Here is a 17,108-nt window from a genome sequence, read left to right as displayed (position 1 = left end):
TCCTCAGTTTGACTCACATTTCTAACATTGACTTGTTTTCTCTCAATTAAAGGCGCTCTATGTAACAATTCCACCTGAAAATAGCCCTTCGTGTCAATGACATACAGTATCCGTTGTTTGAAACTATAGAGTAAGTTGTTTACTGGCAGGTGGCCACGTTTGTTGCATCAAAACATCAGCTTCTTCCTGTTTCTGAGGCTGAAGACAATAACACTACTTCGTGTTCGTGTGTTACATGGGGCTTTCTCTGGAAACTAGAGGCTTGGAAATTCCCCCTTATTCCTCCTCATGCTCTGTACATGCCGAACTGTGAGGAAAACAAAATGATCTGTAAATTGTTTCATGGAGCACATTTAAATCAACATTTTATACAGCTTTTAACCACATTTGTCATAGTTTAACCAAGTGTTTTGGCAGAGGATCTATACAAAACGGCCAGTTCTCTAACCCCAATAAACTTGTCTAGGGCATCAGTGTGGAAAACATCCTTACGTAGGTACACTTTCTCTGGGTGACTCTGCAGTGACTATAGGACTTTGTTGGTGGGACTCCATCCTTCATTCGTCATCATGAAGACACGTCGATAGAGATTTCTTCAACTGCTCGGCGTCAATTAGTCTAGCCTACAGTAATGTGTAATACTTCTTCAATGAAGTAATGACACTTTGAGCGAGTTCAGAACAGTGAAGTGTGCCTGTATCGGAAAATATCAAAGGGCAAATTCACCCGTCATTCTACAATGACGTACATTCCATGACACTCGTATCGGGAGAACATCAGATTCAGTCAAAGTTCACGCCTTGTTATTACGAGAATGGCGGAAGGTGTCATCCGCGCTAACTGGATCCCCGTCCAACAAGATGACTGCGTGTGCACGTTCATTCGGGAGAATACAGCGCAGTGGTCATGTCATGACATTGTTCAGAAGTGTGCTAATACATGTGTGGCTGTTGCAGGCTGACTGTCCTGGACCCCCCCCGTTAAACTGTCTTACTGCAGCTGGAGTTCAGTAAACACACACTCGACGACGGTTGTAAACCCCACAGCATACCCCCCTGTCTTATACACACTCAAAATAATACAAACATTGTCATCAGTACCTGACATTTCCCCGTCTTCAACTAACACAGGCGTCATGACATTGAGCAATCGGTATGGAAGAAAACCAACGAGGGTGTGTTTATTTGAAGAGTCGTGAAAATGGTAAATGATTGAATCCAACCGAAACACTTTAAAAGAAGTGTTTAGCTGTTTCACAATTTAACACTTGTTTTTTTTTAACACTTGAAAAGAGCATTAAACGTATAGGAAAGTTGGAAACCGTAAGCTCTAATTTGTTACCAATTTTGCTGTTTGACACTGCCCACAGTTTTCGAGTAAACACCAAGTTGCTTACCATGAGCATAACATGCTGGAAAGAAATGTCACTGTAGTAAAAGTAATTCTATTCATCTTAGAAGGAGCCGACAAGGAGGAAGCCCTTATATAGCCACTGTGCATTTCCTACCATGGGCTTTTCACATTCTCCAGATCCTGACAATTTTATGTTATTATAAACTCCTTAGAATCGACCTGACTCATCCTTATACCGTCAATCCCTGTGACCTCCCCCTGACGTTCTCCATTACCTCCTTTATAAGGATGCACACCGTGCTACATTTTAGAATTTGGGGTGAAGACAGCTTTGTAGCTATTTCTCTATTTATTTGTTATTTATTTAATTTATTCTGTTGGTATATCCAGAAACATTGCAGAACCAGATTTTTTTTTTTTGTGCAAGAGCTCTCGTCAATTTCATCTCGCAAATGTCCTTGTGTGCACACATCTCCCTGTTCTCCTGCTCCCTTCTGGGCCTCCTATCTCTCTCTATATCATCATATATTCCTGACTCCAACCCACTCCTGCTCTTCAATGATCAAGTCAGAGAAAGACATCTCTACACAGGTATTAAGCTCACTTCTCTTCTGTCTTATGCTCATTCACTTTTAAAAAAAACGTATTTCAGGTGTGTACTTCCTTCGGTTTATGCTCGCGGTATGTAGGCCATCTTTTTTTTTTAGTAGTAATAGTTATTACCTCTTAAATACTGTTTTTGTCGTTGTTGTTGTCATGTTTACATGTAATGTCTCCCCCAGATAATCAAAGAAAAGAACTGTTTCTGGAGATGACCCCAGATGGAAAAGTGACAGGAAGCCCTGCTCAGAGCTCTCACAGTAAGTCAGTGGCGGTCGGTGCCGTTTAAGATTAGGGAGGACTTTTTTTTATGAGCATGGGCTTATTTCTATTACAAGGTAGGTGCACAGGTCGAGAGAAAATGTGTATTAATCAAGTTAACAGACAATGACACATTCAATATCGGCTTGCACACTCTTGCCTGCATCTAGCTAATCTAGGGTGTAATCATTACTCCAAACAGTTGCAAACAAGAGTTTGTATTGGACAAATTCAGGTACGTTTATCCCTGTTTTGTTCCACTTGCTTCCGTTTAAGAAACGGTGGAATTAAAACACCTCTGATAACCCGCACACACAGTTCACTTTCATAGCAGCCACATACAAACAGCATGATCACTTTGCTCGTTTTATAACTATTTTTCGCATCTCCGCGCTGTCCTCCTTTCACCTTTTCCCTTCGCTTGTGTGGACTTCAGTGCACAACAAAACAGCTGTCTGTGACCAGGCAGAAAAACCTCTCCAAGCCAAACCATAACCATAACCGCTAACAGCTACACACAGCCTACATCATTGTCACCATATTAGCTAACACCATAGTCAAAATAGCTACTACAGTAAACTACAATCATGCAGTACTGTGTACAGCAAGCAGTTTAATAGTTACACTGGCGGGCCCCAATGGCAATAAATTAATAAAACGAAAAGATTACCTTGGCTTGGAAGAGTTCCAGTGTTGGATAGCCTAGCCAGCTAGCTAGCTAACACAGCATAGCTCTCTGTTTGAGCCAGGTGTTTGAGTAGGCTAAATTAGATAGCTGCATTTTCTAGCTAAGTAAGTGAATGTGAAGAAATACTATGAAATATAGCTAGCTCTCTATCTTTCTCTCTCTTGCTTTTCCTTTATTTTGGAAGAAATTAATTTGTTCAAAACTGTTCAACTATTGTCTTTCTCTCTCTATGAACCAACTACTCATCACATTTTATGCATTGCAGTGCTAGGTAGCTGTAACTTATGCTTTTGGTACTAGATTCATTCTCTGATCCTTTGATTGGGTGGACAACATGTCAGTTTATGCTGCAAGAGCTCTGATAGGTTGGAGGACGTCCTCCTGAAGTCGTCATATTTACTGTGTAAGTCTACGGAATGGGGTAAAAATGATGAGCCTTCTAGGTTTTGTATTGAAGGGGACGGAAACTAGCTGTGCTCCGGCTATACTATTTATTTTATTTAACTAGGCAAGTCAGTTAAGAACAAATTCTTATTTACAATGACAGCCTACCCCGGCCAAACTCTAACCTGGATGACGCTGGGCCAATTGTGCGCCGCCCTATAGGACTCCCGATCATGGCCGGTTGTGATACAGCTTGGAATTGAACCAGTGTCTGTAGTGATGCCTTTAGCACTGAGATGCAGTGCCTTAGACTGCTGCGTCACTCGGGAGCCCACCAGAAAGTGCTGATGAGGCTACTCCAGACCTTTATTGCAAAACCGTGTGTTTTAATAAATGATTCATTGACATGAATATATTTAGTATAGTTTAATCTAAAAGGGATCACTTTTTTATGTTTCACTATTTATTTTTCTGAAATTGACTGCGGCGCCTCCACTGCAGTGAGTGTTTGACAGACAGATAGACCTTACAGAATGTAGTATTATGAAGTTTATACTTTTATAAGTCATCTCCCAAACACCTGAATAATAGATGACATTTGTATTGGATGTGTTTCCTGTGTGTTCTCAGGTGTGTTGGAGATGAGGTCAGTTCGAGAAGGTGAGACAGTTATCAAGGGTGTGTCCTCATCCCTTTTCCTCTGTGTGGACAGCATTGGGCAGTTGAGGGGACAGGTGGGCAGTGGACAAATATCATCTACTATAGCATGAAATATGGCACAGCTAAAGGCCTTGCTTCACTGCATCTAACACATTTCTTTCGATGTTATCCATTTCCTCAGAGCCACTACACAGAGGCTGACTGCACCTTCAGAGAGCTGCTGCTAGCTGATGGATACTCTCGTTTCTTCTCTTCACATCACAAACTTTATGTGTCCCTCACCTCAAAAGGCTCCACACCGCAACATGGGCTCCCGTTCCATCGGTTCCTACCCCTGAGAAACATTTTGGTATCTAGAAGTATGACGAATACAGCTGAAAATCAACAACAGAATCAGCAACAGCTTGACCTGGACTCAGATAACCCTTTCGGCAGGGGTCTCACTGGTGTTGTCAGTCCACAGTTCTCCAGGGATAAGTGAAGTTGAAAATTGAGTTTGTTGATGGAAGTATACAATGAACCGAGTATATTTATTTAAAGGTATACTGGATTGTATAACCATGTTAATTCCTAAAGTGATTTTTTTTCACTTGTGGTAGAAACACTGTTACTTTTATTGGCCCGTGGCAAATGTTTTGGTTCGAAGAGTTCAGTAAGTAGATGATGAACTTTAGTTCCATAACTCTATGATGGGACTGACTGGTGTGTATATGGTCTCACTTTGAATGTCATGTTGAATATGTTATATGCAGTATATTTCTCTCTTGTGTTTTGAATTCAAGTTTGAATCATTGTACTGTAGCTATAATTTATTTGCATTATTTATATTTTTAAACCTTTTGAAGCCTAAATGCAACCTAGTCTCAGATCATTTCGCTTTAATCTGTATGTAAATCCAAGACACACTTTTTCTTATGATCTGTTACATTTCGTATGAATGTAGTACTTTGTGGAGGTCCAGCATCCATTTCGTATTATATGTTACAAATTACAATTTGTATGATATGATACTAATTGGCAAACGTACAATATGTAACGCTTTTGCAAAAATGTATATGTTATCAATTCCAATTGTTTGGTTGCCAACGTTAGCTAGCTGGCTAATGTTAGCTAGGCTAGGGATTAGGGTTAAGGATAGGGTTAATGTTAGGAGTTAGATTAAAGGTTTAAGGTTAGGGGAAGGGTTAGCTAACATTCTTAGTAGTTGCAAAGCAGCTAAAAAGTAGTAAGTAGCTGAAAAGTAGCTAATTAGCTAAAATTGTAAAGTTGTCCGTTATGAAATTTGAACACGCAACCTTTGGGTTGCTACACATTCGCGTTATATGTCAACCCATCCACCCATCCCTTCTTACATGATTACTTTAAGTAACCTTCTGTCTTATGTAAACATAGCAACATATCATACTAATTTGAGTGTCCCGGATTTACTTTTATTATGTTACGTCTAGTCTATGAGACCAGGTTGCTAAATTATGTATGAACAATAGTTCTATCTGGCATTTGACACCATGTCTAAGAGCTTATTGATATTATAGTCCAAGAGAGTATTACTAAATAAATAAAGAGTCATTTTGTAACACTTAGCTTTATATATGCTCATGTTTTCTAGTGAAGTATGACTAGGCTGTCTGCAGATATCAAGTGAAAATACCAGCTAGATCATGTTATTAATTATATTCTAAAACACTGAATAACAATACAATGAAAATACCAAAAGCAGCAAGGATGCTCAAGTAGAGATACTAAAATGGAGGAATAGGCCAGACAAACCAGGGCAGTTCTTCTGGAGAAATGCTTAAACACATCACACCATAAATAGCTAATAAGTGCTGAGTGTTTGGAAGGTTGTAGCCAACATAATGAACCCTTTGATTTATTAGGATCCCCATTAGCCTGATGCCAATGGTGACAGCTAGTCTTACTGGGGTCCGACATATAACGAAAAATACATTACAAAATACTTTACAATTTACATACACTTAAAAACATAAACGTGTGTGTGTGTGTGTGTGTGTGTGTGTGTGTGTGTGTGTGTGTGTGTGTGTGTGTGTGTGTGTGTGTGTGTGTGTGTGTGTGTGTGTGTGTGTGTGTGTGTGTGTGTGTGTGTGTGTGTGTGTGTGAATCTATCAGTTACACATGGAGTACTAGGGGGTAACTAGCCCCCCCTAAGAACAATGTGTAATTGTTGACACAAAAAAGCAACATTTGGAAGACAAAAACGATATGTGGATGAAGATCATGCTTAGGCAAAGAAACTATAAAGGGAAATAAATGGCTAAAGTTTACACGGGGTGTTTTTTTTAAGTACCCAGGTACCTTGACATTTAGGAGCAAAAGGTATTTAATCATTTTTTAATTAATAAAATAAATATTATTTGGAATATAATATTGGAATGGAATATAACTAATAACAGTAAATAACATTGGAATGTAACATAACTGAACTAATTAACTCAGTGTAAAATTGATGTGGCAACTTTCATGCTCTGCTATTGCACGATTATAATTTGTACATACAGTTGAAGTCTGAAGTTAACATACACCTTAAACATACACCTTAGCCAAATAAATTTAAACTCAGTTTTTCACAATTCCTGATATTTAATCCTAGTAAAAATTACCTGTCTTAGGTCAGTTAGGATCACCACTTTATTTTAAGAATGTGAAATGTCAGAATAATAATCGAGATATTTATTTCAGCTTTTGTTTCTTTCATCAAATTCCCAGTGGGCCAGAAGTTTACATACACTCAATTAGTATTTGGTAGCATTGCCTTTAAATTGTTTAACTTGGGTCAAACGTGTTGGGTGGCCGTCCACAAGCTTCCCACAATAAATTGGATGAATTTTGGCCCATTCCTCCTGACAGAGCTGGTGTAACTGAGTCAGGTTTGTAGGCCTCCTTGCTCGCACACGCTTTTTCAGTTCCGCCCACAATTTTCCTATAGGTTTGAGGTCAGGGCTTTGTGATGGCCACTCCAATACCTTGACTTCGTTGTCCTTAAGCCGTTTTGCCACAACTTTGGAAGAATGCTTGGGTTCATTGTCCATTTGGAAGACCCATTTGCGACCAAGCTTTAACCTCCTGACTGATGTCTTGAGATGTTGCTTCAATATATCCACATCATTTTCCCTACCTCATGATGCCATCTATATTCTGAGGTGCACCAGTCCCTCCTGCAGCAAATCACCTCCACAACATGATGCTGCCATCCCCGTGCTTCACGTTGGGATGGTGTTCTTCAGCTTTTTTTACCCCACCAAACATAACGATGGTCATTATGGCCAAACAGTTCTATTTTTGTGTCATCAGACCAGAGGACATTTCTCCAAAAAGTATGATTTTTCTCCCCATGTGCAGTTGCAAACCGTAGTCTGGCTTTTTTATGGCGGTTTGGAGCAGTGGCTTCTTCCTTGCTGAGTGGCCTTTCAGGTTATGTCGATATAGGACTTGTTTTACTGTGGATATAGATTGTACCTGTTTCCTCCAGCATCTTCACAAGGTCGGCAGTGTAGCCTAGTGGTTAGAGCATTGGACTAGTAACCGAAAGGTTGCAAGTTCAAACCCCCGAGCTGACAAGGTACAAAGCTGTCGTTCTGCCCCTAAACAGGCAGTTAACCCACTGTTCCTAGGCTGTCATTGAAAATAAGAATTTGTTCTTAACTGACTTGCCTAAAGGTAAAAAAAAAAAAAAAAAAAAAAAAAGGTCCTTTCCTGTTGTTCTGAGATTGATTTGCACTTTTCGCACCAAAGTACATTCATCTCTAGGAGACAGAACGCATCTCCTTCCTGAGTGGTATGACGGCTGCGTGGTCCCATGGTGTTTATACTTGTATACTATTGTTTGTACAGATGAACGTGATACCTTCAGGCGTTTGGAAATTGCTCCCAAGGATGAACCAGGCTTGTAAAGGTCTACAATTCTTTTCTGAGGTCTTGGCTGATTTCTTTTGATATTCCCATTATGTTAAGCAAAGAGGCACTGAGTTTGAAGGTAGGCCTTGAAATACATCCACAGGTACACCTCCAATTGACTCAAATGATGTCAATTAGCCTAGCTTCTAAAGCCATGATGTAATTTTGGGGAATTTTCCAAGTTGTTAAAAGCACAATTAACTTAGCATATGTAAACTTCTGACCCACTGGAATTGTGATACAGTGAATTGGGGCGGCAGGTTAGCCTAGTGGTTAGAGCGTTGGACTAGTAACTGGAAGGGTGCAAGTTCAAACCCCCGAGCTGACAAGGTACAAATCTGTCGTTCTGCCACTGAACAGGCATTTAACCCACTGTTCCTAGGCCGTCATTGAAAATAAGAATTTGTTCTTAACCTTGCCTAGTAAAATTAAAAAATTTAAATTAGAAGTGAAATAATCTGTCTGTAAACAATCGTTGGAAAAATTACTTGTGTCATGCACAAAGTAGATGTACTAACAAACTTGACAAATCTATAGGGTGAGTTGTCCCCAACACACTCAGCCAATATATTACTACTACTCTCATATTAAGGCTTTCCTACTTGTATATTTAAATATTATACATGTTTAAAAAACAATTATAGATCTAACTTCATTGGAATATACAAGTGACTTTTATATACATATGACTTTTATAACATTTCCAGAAAATTTATAAATTTACCACAAAATGGTTTTGTTGAAATATGTCCAAAAGTTGGAATTATTTGTCGTTGAGCAAGAGCAGTGGCAGCCAGGGAAAGTGTTGGGGAAATCATTTGGTGACATCTTGTGGTCTCAGTGTGGTACAACATGTAGGTCACATGGAGAGGCATTGTGCCATGGTGTTGCTTTGTTTGTTGTTTTGAAACCAGGTTTGCTGTTCACGTGCGCTATATGAGATGGAATGGAGTTCCACGCCCTCGTGCCTCTGCTTAAGACTGTAGTTTCCTTGAATTTGTTCTGGACCTGGGTACTGTGAAAATAATGTTTGGGTAAGTGTGTGTGTCAGTTGACTATGCAATCCGTTTGTAATTTCCAACACATTAATGTTTCTTATAAAAACAAGAAGTGGCACAGTCAATCTTTCCACAACCAACTCCTAGCCAAGAGAGACGGCATTCATAGTATTAATATTAGCCCTCTGATTACAATGAAGAGCAAGACGTGTCGCTCTGTTCTGGGCCAGCTGCAGCTTAACTAGGTCTTTCTTCGCAGCACTTAAGCATATGACAGAACAATAATCAAGATATGATAAAACGAGAGCCTGCATAACTTGCTTTGTGGAGTGTGGTGTCAAAAAAACAGCATTTCTTTGTTACAGAATTTAGAGCACTCCCTCATGGTGGATGTACGATTGATGTTGGTTTGGACTGCCCTCTAGTGGACATAAAATCACATCATTCACCAAGACAGTGTGTTGCTTCTAGAAAAGGCCCTGGGACTTTTATTTTTAATTTAACCTTGATTTAACTAGGCAAGCCAGTTAAAGCCAGTTAAAGCCACAACAAATTCTTATTTACAATTGACGGCCTACCCCGGTCAAACACCGGACGACACTGGGCCAATTGTGCGCCGCACTGTGGGACTCCCAATCATCGGCCGGATGTGATACAGCCTGGATTTGAACCTGGGATCCAGTGCCTTAGACCGCTGTGCCACTCGGATGCTCAGAGAGAGCGGCTGTACAGCAATTCAGCTCGACTCCGAGGGTAGATTGTGGGGGCTCATCCTGGATCTGAGTTTTTACAGAGATGTCTCAGAAATAAAAAATGGAAACACATAACTATTAAAAAAGAAAGAATAATTGCATGTGTAATTGTCCTCTACCATCTGTTCAGCAGTCTCTTTTCCCAAAGCTTCCACCGAAGGGCTGTCCACAGAATAAAATGAATTATCCAGAAAATAAACATTTCATTAATGTCTCTAGCTCTAGCTAGAATTTCACCTGTTCTCTGAAGAAGGGAACACGGCGAGAATTCCATTAAATGTAGCATTTCTGATTATCAACAGCAATGGACGGCACACGGCATCTTAAGAAAATTTACAAAATATAACCTTTATTAAAAACAACACATACACAAATATAGGCCTTTCGCACCAAGTTACCCTGAGAATAAACGACCTCCACACTCCTTCCCTCTAAATTGGTAACAATACGTTCGGTGATCTGATCAGAGATCAGATGATACAGTAATAGGAACCAGAATGTTGCTACATGTATGTAGCTCCAGCCATCAGGAAATATTGGCTCTGCAGTATAAACTTGAGAAGAAGTCACACAATCATCATAAGCATGCTGTAGCTGTAGTCCGATTGAGAATGTTAAAGTGGCACGTAAAACCTTGTTATCTATAAGCATTAGCACATGCGTCATTGGGATGGCGAAGCTGTGACTGAGTAACATTGTGCACTATGTCTATCTCATAGTTGCTCCTTGTCTGTGTTGACCAACATTTGCTTATTCATTCTGAAAGCGCTCTTTCATAGTACATCTCAATAAATAAGTAAATAAAAATACATTTTACAAACTGTATAATCTCGATCAGATTAAAGAGGAGAAGACACCATGGTTTTATATTGACGGCACTAAAACGACAAGGAAGATTCAACTCTTTAAAAGAACACACAAGCTCATACTACAATGAATAGTTTTACAACTCATAGTTTAAATAATAAATAGCATGACCATGGAAAGCGATAAGCATGTCACTCAATCTCCTTTATTTTTCTGGCAAGCAATTTACGGTAGTGTAGTTCTATGTTCCTACACCAGTCAATCGTTTAATGCCTCCCCTGGTGAGTGTAGTGTTAAACAGGCATGTATGTCTTTCTGCTACACGTATTGCTGCTTTCACACTTTAGGCCAGTGACAGTTTGCCATTCAGCTGTCTTAAACATTTGTAATCCCTGTTTTTCAATCCCTATTTTTTCACTCTTTTGTTTCTCTCTCTTTTTGTGACAGGATCACAACTGAGGGTCATCCTGTTGTCACACCTGAGTTACCAGGGGTGCCCTGAGGTACATCTTCGCCCCACTCGACTCCCTGCTCTGCCCAGTGCACAGCCCCCCCAACAGAGTCCTATTCAGAGGGTTGCAGATGCCCTCTATGGCATTGTAATCTCCTTCTCCGTTCCCTTCTTCTTCCCCTTCCTCCCCCTCCTCGTGCTCCTCGTCCTCCCACAGCGAGGTCCTGATGTGTGTGTACTGGGTTTGGTCCTCGCACTCCGTCTCGCGGTGGTAGAAGTAGCTGAAGTTGGACACGATGACGGGCACGGGCAGCGAGATGGTAAGCACGCCGGCGATGGCGCACATGGAGCCAACCAGCTTGCCCCACACCGTCTCTGGGTACATGTCACCGTAACCCACGGTGGTCATGGTAACCACGGCCCACCAGAAGGCGCAGGGGATGCTGACAAACGCGGTGTCCTTGTGGTCGGCCTCGGCGAAGAAGACGGCGCTGGCGAAGATGATGACGCCAATGAAGAGGAAAAAGATGAGTAGGCCTAGCTCACGCATGCTGGCCCTCAGCGTCTGGCCCAGGATCTGCAGGCCCTTGGAGTGGCGGGACAGCTTGAAGATCCTGAACACTCTGACTAACCGGATTACACGGATGATGGCCAGTGACATTCCCGGTGCGTTCTCCGTGTCCTTGGAGAGCTCGGTGATCAGTGTCACGAAGAAGGGCAGGATGGCGGTGAAGTCGATGACGTTCATCACGTCCTTGAAAAAGTGCATCTTGCTGGGCGAGCAGATGAAACGCATGAACAGCTCAAAAGAGAACCAGCAGATACATATGGTCTCCACCAGGAAGAAGGGATCCTGGAAGACACTGGCTGGGGGAAGCATGTGCATGGAGATGTTCTTGTGCTGGGCGTGGTACTTGTAGAAGTACTCCTGGACAAAGGGAGAGGAGAAGACAGGGAGGCAGGGAGGAAGAGGGGAAAATGAGAAAGAAAAAAATGCAAATTGAACTTCTAATCTGTCAGAGGATGAAGATGAGACGTTATGGGCCTACTGTGATTTGTAGAGCATTTTTCTGTGTTATGTATTGCAACATTTTCGGTATATTTGGGTTTGGTATCTTGGAGCGAAAACTGAGCAGATAATGGGACTTGAAATGAACTTTCATTTCGATTTACAGATTTCACTTCCTAAAAACATAATTATACTTCCCCCTCTGCTTATTATTAGTTTATGCCTTACTAATCATCTAGTACTTATTGCCAATGAAAAATACTGTTTTGTTGGTCCAGCCTGATCGCACAATTGTTCTCGTCAATTAGTTATAAACAATTCATATTTTTATGATGATGAAGTAACAAAATGTACTACAAGCAAATACAAAATGTTGCGCCATTTCTTGGGGGTTCATTTGGTTCCCTTGCGGAAAAAGCACGTCAAATGTGCAGATGCACATTTTCACATGTGAAATAGCTGTTTTCACACTTTGAGCTCAAATTATTTCTGGCTTTGAGTTTCAATCTGCCCGGTGACAGTCTATCAGACTGTCCAACTGTCTGTCTATTTCCCCTGTCAGAGTGCCAGACTGTCCACCGATTATTTCTTTCAGCTTCTCATATTTAATGTCGAGTGATCAAAAAGTCACCACAACAACCAGGAGTGCAATGTGTGAAATATGACTGTGTGTCTGGAGATACAATACAAGTCAAAAGTATAATCGAGTAGGACTTATTCATGATTTCTCTCTGGTAGGAGGTCGCTGTCGACGTGTTTATTAATAAAGGCAGATATCTACGTGTTGATGTACTCTTAGGAGTGTCCCTGCACTATATATAACCGCTTGAGATCGCCAAGGAGAAACATGAGTGTTCACGCTACTCCCCATCCATCTCCACTGTCCGCTATATCCCGTCTTCCTCCCAGCATAGCCAACACTCCTCAAGTCAGCCAGCCGCTCCTCACTGGGGTTACTGCGTTTCTTGGCTGTCGGCCCTCGCGCAAAAAGGCAGCCGCCATCAGCCTAGCACAGCTCTCCTGAAGGAATGTGTTAACATGACAACATATGTCGCTTTATCTCCCAAGGTCCTCCCATCTCATCTTCGTGACTGAAGTATATTGTAGAGGTCTTGGGCCACCAGCTGACTAAAATAATCACACGTCAGCCTTACTCTTATCTCTCCTTGATTTGTCTCCCAGTCAATATTTCTCCACATAATTCACTGTAGTCAGCTATGCGCACCGGTAGTGTGTTTACCTAAACACCTGCTGGTTAGTGGTATCCGGTTGCCGTTTGACACGTGACAACACACATCCCATTCAAGACACACAGACCATGTGAGGTAGGCTTTTGCTTGATGAGTTGACTGTACGACACAAAACGCGTGTCACCCTACTCATTCAATCCCATATCTGAAGTAAATATCCAATATCCTATTTGAACGGTTTCAATTATTATTATGATTTAAAAAATGACACATGGCTCTCATTTATCTTTCCCTCCATCCATCTTGTTCTCGTGACGCGTTTCAAAATTCTATTAAATATTCAAAAGCAGATAAGTGGGAGCTAGACCAAAATGTAGTATTTCATTTGATTGTTTCAATGACATCATTGTTTTTATGAAGTAATTGTTTTATTGACGTCATTGCCTCGCTTCTTATATGCTTGTTATGCATCTTTCACAAAATATAATATTTACCCTCTCCCTTTCCAATACATGTCCAGTATGTCACAATGTTCTGTAAGACTTTCCTTCTACTGAATGTTCACTCCAAAAGCCTTTGCCCACTCAATCTCCTTCGATAGCATCAGTGCTTGATTTGGGTAGGAGCTCACCAGAGTTGAGTACCGGCACCTCACATTTTCTACTGCTTGAGCTCCAGTTCGTTCCTCTTATAGAATATTAGCGTATTGCTCCTGCACCTAACTATAAACAATACCAGCACCCAAAATGAGTACCAGCACTTATTTCAGTCCAAGTTGAACACTGAATTTGAAGAATCAAATAAGAATAAGTAAGTCCTCCAGTTGGCCACTAACATATTCTATCTGACTTCCAGTTATACAGAGCTCTCAGATTAGTGCCGGTGAAGATGAGGAAACAAGTGGAGGATGCCAGTTTGGACTATTGAGAAACTCCCCCCCCACACACAAAACACCAACTTGTTCCATTGTCCTTGTCTCCTATTTATCCCACCTCACTCCTCCCTTGCCCTCTTGCTGCCTTACCTCACGAAGCTCCTTCTCGCTCCTGAAGTCAGGCAGCGTCTCCAGGCAGAAGATGAGGATGGACACCACGATCACCATGACGCTGATGATGGCGATGATGCGCGCGCCCGATGACGACTCCGGGTGCTCGAAAAGCATCCACAGACTCCGCTGGACCTCGTTGACGGGCAGCGATGGGGCTTCCTCCTTGGGGAAACCCTCATCCTCCTTGAAGCGTGCCATGATCTCATCGCCCAGCTCATAGAAATACAGCTCGTCTATGAAAATGTCCAGGGGCACGTTGGCGGGCCGCCGGAGCCGCCCGCCCGACTGGTAGAAGTAGAGGATGGCGTCAAAACAGGCCCGGTTGCGGTCCAAGAAGAGCTCCTTGCGCAATGGGTCGAAGTAGCGAAGCCGCCGCCTGGGGTCGCCCAGCATGGAGTCTGGGAACTGGGCCAAGGTGCGGAGCTGGGTCTCGTAGCGCATCCCTGAGACGTTGATCGCAAGACGTTCGCTCGGCGCCCAGCCGCTCCTCCACAGTGATCCGGACCGCCGGCTCACCCGCTTCCTCTCCTTCTCACCGCCCACTTGGTTCTCTTTCTCGCCCTTCTCCTCGCTGTTGAGTTGGTTCTTCAGCCGTTTGTCTTTCTCTCCTTCTATGTCTCTCCTTCCTCCTTCTCCACCTCCTTCTGGGTCGTTGTTTTCCATCCCTGCCTTTATTGGCGTAGTCCACAATCCGGGCCCTTTCTCCTTTGTATGTAGTAAGGACAGTTTGTACTTAAAGCGGATGTGGGTCTGAAACCAGAGTGGGAATTGGATCAGTGTGGGAATAGAGGCATTATCACTACACATATGATATAGTCATTATTAGTTGCAGGATTTAAGCTGTAAATATGCAAGAGGAAGCAGTCATGTCGAACGTCTTTGTTACTGTTGAGTTCTCTGTGAGACATGTAATTGTACAAAGGCCTGTACTGTACAAAATCATCTTCAAACGATGTGTAATTATGTCTAAGTTACGCTATGCACACATAATCCAAACATGTTTGTAGAGTATACTCTTCATTTATTTCACACATTTCATTGGTAAGGGTTATGCAACACCTTTCATCCATAAAATAATTGTTTGAGACAGAACAGTAACGACAATATGCACTATAAACGTGAGGTATAATGACTAACGAGCAATTGATAGCCAGATGTAGCGAGTCACTCACTGAGTGACTGGCAGCCGCTAACGGAGACTAACTGCGTGATGTAAAGTCACATTGTTTTTCTCCCATGAATCTTTCGGTCTGTCACCATGTCCGTCTGTCCGTCCAACACGTGGTCTTCTACGGATGTCCCCAACCCTGAGACACTCCTTGATGGACACTCCTCCAGTACTCGTCCACTCCCGTCTCTCACCTCCCTGACCTGTTCACGAATTATCGTTTCTACCTGTTTGCTGTTCAATACTCACAATTCTGTCCTTCCCTCTTCCCTCTCTTATGTTGTCTGTCTTAATTTTTTGGGGGAATGCTGTCCTGTTGAAATTCAATCTGCGCCTGGCCCCTCCCGTCCTTTCGCTCCCTTTTGCTCCAGGGCCGGGAACAACCTTCACCCTCCCTCTCAAATGTCACCGCCTCTGCACTGGTACTTGGTGTGTTACAGTAATCTCCCTAACTGAAATGGGGCCCCCTCCATGAGACGGACAACTGAGATGGCTGACTGTCATTTGTTGGATCGAGTGCCCTTTGAATGCCATGATTGATTTCAGTGATGGACTGTATAAAGTTCTAATGTATAATGACAAACATCATGTCAGCCCACAAATCTAAATGATCAGTGATGTGCTGCTTAGGTAGATGTGATGTTCATCAGGTTCTCAACTGATGATGATCTGAATATTCCAAATCTAGCAGGTTAGAAAATGTATTGGCAATGAAATACAGAAATATCTTATTTACATAAGTATTCACACCCCTGAGTCAATACTATCTAGAAGAACCTTTGGCAGCGATGACATCTGTGAGTCTTTCTGGGTAAGTCTATAAGAGATATCCATTCCTGGATTGTGCAACATTCGCCCATTATTATTTTCAAAATTCCTCAAGCTCTGTCAAATTGGTGGCTGATCATTGATAAACAACCATTTTCAGGTCTTGCTGTAGACTTTCAAGTAGATTTAAGTCAAAAGCTTAACCCGGCCTCTCAGGAACATTCACTGTCTTCTCGGTAAGAAACTACAGTGTAGATTTGGCCTTGTGTTTTAGGTTCATGTTCTGCTGAAAGGAGAATTCATCTCCCAGTGTCTGGAGGAAAGTAGACTGAATTTGCGATTTCGAACTTGTTATGTAATGTTTTTGTCCAATGGCTGATGAGCACCGATACATTTTATCTTTGATTTCTTTTCATTATTTATTTTCATATGACCAATGTTAAAAAGGATTTGCCAGTAGATTGTCGATGTGATTCATGAAGATGACTGCTAGCTTAGATTTTGAAAGTATGATGTTGACATGATCAGTCCAATAAAAGCTACTGTAGATTTAACGTGATATGACGTCATTTTATCTGTGGCCAATAACCTTGAGCTTTCTTGGATGGGCACTTCTAATGTAACTCTATGGCAGCACCCAAGGGGCTTGAATTTTCGAGCTCTCCCCTTAGATTTGGCGGTGACGTAGTGTCCTCACGAGTGACAGAACACTGAGCCAATCACAGCGCAACTAGAGAACATTACCAACCCCTACGCTGTATGGGGCTTTATGACCTCAATGATATACAGTGGGGCAAAAAAGTATTTAGTCAGCCATCAATTGTGCAAGTTCTCCCACTTAAAAAGATGAGAGGCCTGTAATTGTCATCATAGGTACACTTCAACTATGACAGACAAAATGAGAAAAAAAAATATCCAGAAAATCACATTGTAGGATTTTAATGAATTTATTTGCAAATTATGGTGGAAAATACGTTTTTGGTCACCTACAAACAAGCAAAATTTCTGTCTCTCACAGACCTGTAACTTCTTAAGAGGCTCCTCTGTCCTCCACTC

The 17,108-nt window shown here is 41.9% G+C and overlaps 2 protein-coding genes across 4 annotated transcripts; one reads left to right on the top strand and one right to left on the bottom strand.

The window, feature by feature from the left end:
• Window positions 1–1,682: 1,682 nt before the first annotated feature.
• Window positions 1,683–5,493, top strand: fgf21 (fibroblast growth factor 21). The gene is made up of 4 exons (XM_035744032.2): window positions 1,683–1,944; window positions 2,136–2,213; window positions 3,917–4,020; window positions 4,128–5,493. The coding sequence occupies exons 1-4, from the start codon at window positions 1,806–1,808 to the stop codon at window positions 4,425–4,427; spliced, it is 621 nt and encodes a 206-aa protein (XP_035599925.1). The 5' UTR covers window positions 1,683–1,805; the 3' UTR covers window positions 4,428–5,493.
• A 4,445-nt stretch (window positions 5,494–9,938) lies between these two features.
• Window positions 9,939–16,584, bottom strand: LOC118365017 (potassium voltage-gated channel subfamily A member 7-like). 3 transcript variants are annotated; one of them, XM_035746910.2, is made up of 3 exons: window positions 15,289–16,584; window positions 14,093–14,866; window positions 9,939–11,797 (listed from the first exon to the last, which is right to left on the bottom strand). In XM_035746910.2, exons 2-3 carry the CDS (start codon window positions 14,777–14,779, stop codon window positions 10,892–10,894), a joined length of 1,593 nt encoding a protein of 530 aa, XP_035602803.1. In that variant the 5' UTR covers window positions 14,780–14,866; window positions 15,289–16,584; the 3' UTR covers window positions 9,939–10,891. The 3 variants fall into 3 exon arrangements, with proteins under 3 accessions (XP_035602803.1, XP_035602811.1, XP_052344144.1); XM_035746918.2 differs by having other exon boundaries at window positions 15,534–16,584; XM_052488184.1 differs by having other exon boundaries at window positions 14,093–16,584.
• Window positions 16,585–17,108: the final 524 nt, after the last annotated feature.

The sequence above is a fragment of the Oncorhynchus keta genome, chromosome 3 (assembly GCF_023373465.1).
Source record: "Oncorhynchus keta strain PuntledgeMale-10-30-2019 chromosome 3, Oket_V2, whole genome shotgun sequence".
In the NCBI taxonomy this organism is placed as follows: Eukaryota; Metazoa; Chordata; class Actinopteri; order Salmoniformes; family Salmonidae; genus Oncorhynchus; species Oncorhynchus keta.
This window is presented reverse-complemented; position numbering and strand designations above follow the sequence as displayed.